The sequence below is a fragment of the Aplysia californica genome, unplaced genomic scaffold (assembly GCF_000002075.1).
Source record: "Aplysia californica isolate F4 #8 unplaced genomic scaffold, AplCal3.0 scaffold00259, whole genome shotgun sequence".
NCBI lineage: Eukaryota > Metazoa > Mollusca > Gastropoda > Aplysiida > Aplysiidae > Aplysia > Aplysia californica.
The window spans coordinates 910,608-912,618 of NW_004797529.1; the positions used below are offsets into that span (position 1 = coordinate 910,608).

General features: G+C 40.0%; 1 protein-coding gene across 4 annotated transcripts in view; it reads left to right on the forward strand.

The window, feature by feature from the left end:
- The window catches only part of LOC101846821 (aminopeptidase B), a gene marked incomplete in the record, with an annotated part of 25,442 nt that overhangs the window by 12,711 nt on the left and 10,720 nt on the right, over positions 1-2,011 (forward strand). For all 4 annotated transcript variants that reach the window (XM_013083876.2, XM_013083875.2, XM_013083879.2 and 1 more), the window contains 1 exon segment: positions 1,313-1,432. In XM_013083876.2, the coding sequence (XP_012939330.1) occupies positions 1,313-1,432 (120 nt within the window).

The window sequence follows — 2,011 nt, forward strand, 5'->3', positions numbered from 1 at the left end:
ATCCCCCCTCCCCCCAGGGCAATGCTACTGACTAAAGTGTCTTTAGGCCATTCGCAAAGTGGGGGATATTAACATGTTCTTATGCACAGTGGAATTGTTAATGGGCTGATTTTTCAATGGCAAGCTTATACTGTGCTGGAACAACATGGGGGAGGGGGGGAACTGCTGTTTTTTCTTTCCTCATCCTTACTATGGTCATTTTCCCTCTTCTTCTTTTGTATGTTTATCACTCTCTTGTGAACTGCTATTTAAGGGGTGCCTTAATAGTCGAAGCAGACTTTGTGCTGTTGAAGCTAGAGAGGTGAGCAGAGTAAGCCTGATTCCCGTTTGGACCTCTCTGTTGACATCCACCCCTTGGCGCTCATATGACCTTATGCAGTTGCGAGCGTCGTAAAACCTTACTAAAACTAAAAAAAAACTAAAGTCGCTATCATGCTGGATAATGGAGCGGAGGCACCGGTTCGAATCCCCAATGGGGTGTTCTGAACTTGTGTTGTTTTGTGGAGTAAAAAAAAAAAAAGAAGACTTTTCACCTATCTGGCTGTGAGCAGTTGGTGGGTGCACTGGTGTGGTTTGCTCCTTCTTTCCTATCAAACATCTATCGTGTTTATCTCCCCTCCTTCTTTTTTTGTTTTTGTTACTCCCTTGTAACACCTCTAATCATCGGCAATTTTGCATTTTCATTCATGTTCTAGTGAGGGGTTGGAGAGTGTCACAGCACAGGAAGGTTTTAATTCTTTATTGTCCCTCCTCTTTGTTTCTGTCTCCCCCCCGTACTTTGGGACTGATACTGTGTCAAAGTGCCTCTTTTCACTCTCATTTAAACTTTTTCCCGTAGTTTAAACGTATGGAATCTTTTGTGTTCTCCTTAACTAGTTCTCTACCGTTTATTATTTTTTTTCTACTGCTTTTTAATAGAAAACGTTCTAGAAGACGTTTGCAACACACGCAGCTGCTTATTCTTGATAAGGGGAAACACGTGACGGCTTTGTTTATAGCCCTCTTGAATGTATATTTTATTTTATATGTACAAACCTAGATGGAAACGACTCAACACCGAAAGGGTTAAAATAATTTAATCTACAATATTTCATTAAAATTCTACTTGTTTGATGATTTTTAAAAAAAGTTTTGATTTATAAAAAGACTTAATATGTTCTTACTTTGACTTTGGTTTGTTCTCTTATTTTGAAAAAAAGAAAAACAATGATGTTTCTTTAAAATATTTCTTTTTCGATTATTTTTTTAATTTGAGCTTTGATTTCCAAAAATAATAAAGTTATTTTTCTTGTTTTGATTCGCTCCCGACCAGGGCTTCACCATGTACGCTCAGCGCAGAATTGAGGAGAAGATGTACGGCAAAGCTTACATGTGCCTAGAGGCTGCCACTGGTCAAGCATTGCTTAACAGGCACATAGACAGGGAGGGAACGGTGAGTGGCTTCAATTGATTTTTTAAATATAGGTGTTTTTAAACACCCCCCCCCCCCTTTCCATTGAACGATTCTGATCATATAGGACTTCTGACCCTGACCAAAATGCTGTTCAGTTGAGAATTATGAGCATTTCCTTTTACTGATCGATCTAGTTTTCTTACAAAGACAAAGAAGTAAAAATAAAATGAGGAGATATATTCTTTCGGTTTACCACTGTTTTCCGATTAACCGCGTTTGGTTTTAGCGGGCTCCGCTGTTCCCCATTGATGTCGCATGTAGTCAAATTTGTCTAAGACAGCCACCCATTGTTGAGGAGAAAACTGGATGTCTTTGACAGGTGGATGTTTTACACAATGTTATTATAATCCTGCAAGGAACCGTACAAGGAAAGAGAGAGAGAGGAAGGCAGAGAAGGAGATGGGAGGACAACATTACAGAGTGGACAGGAAAGACGATGGGTGACAATCTGAGGAAAGCAGAGGACAAAAATAGATGGCGAGAGCTGGTTTTCAGATGCAGTGGTGAGCCCACGGTTGCCCCAACCACGGGATAGAAGAAGAAGTAGAAGATTATAAT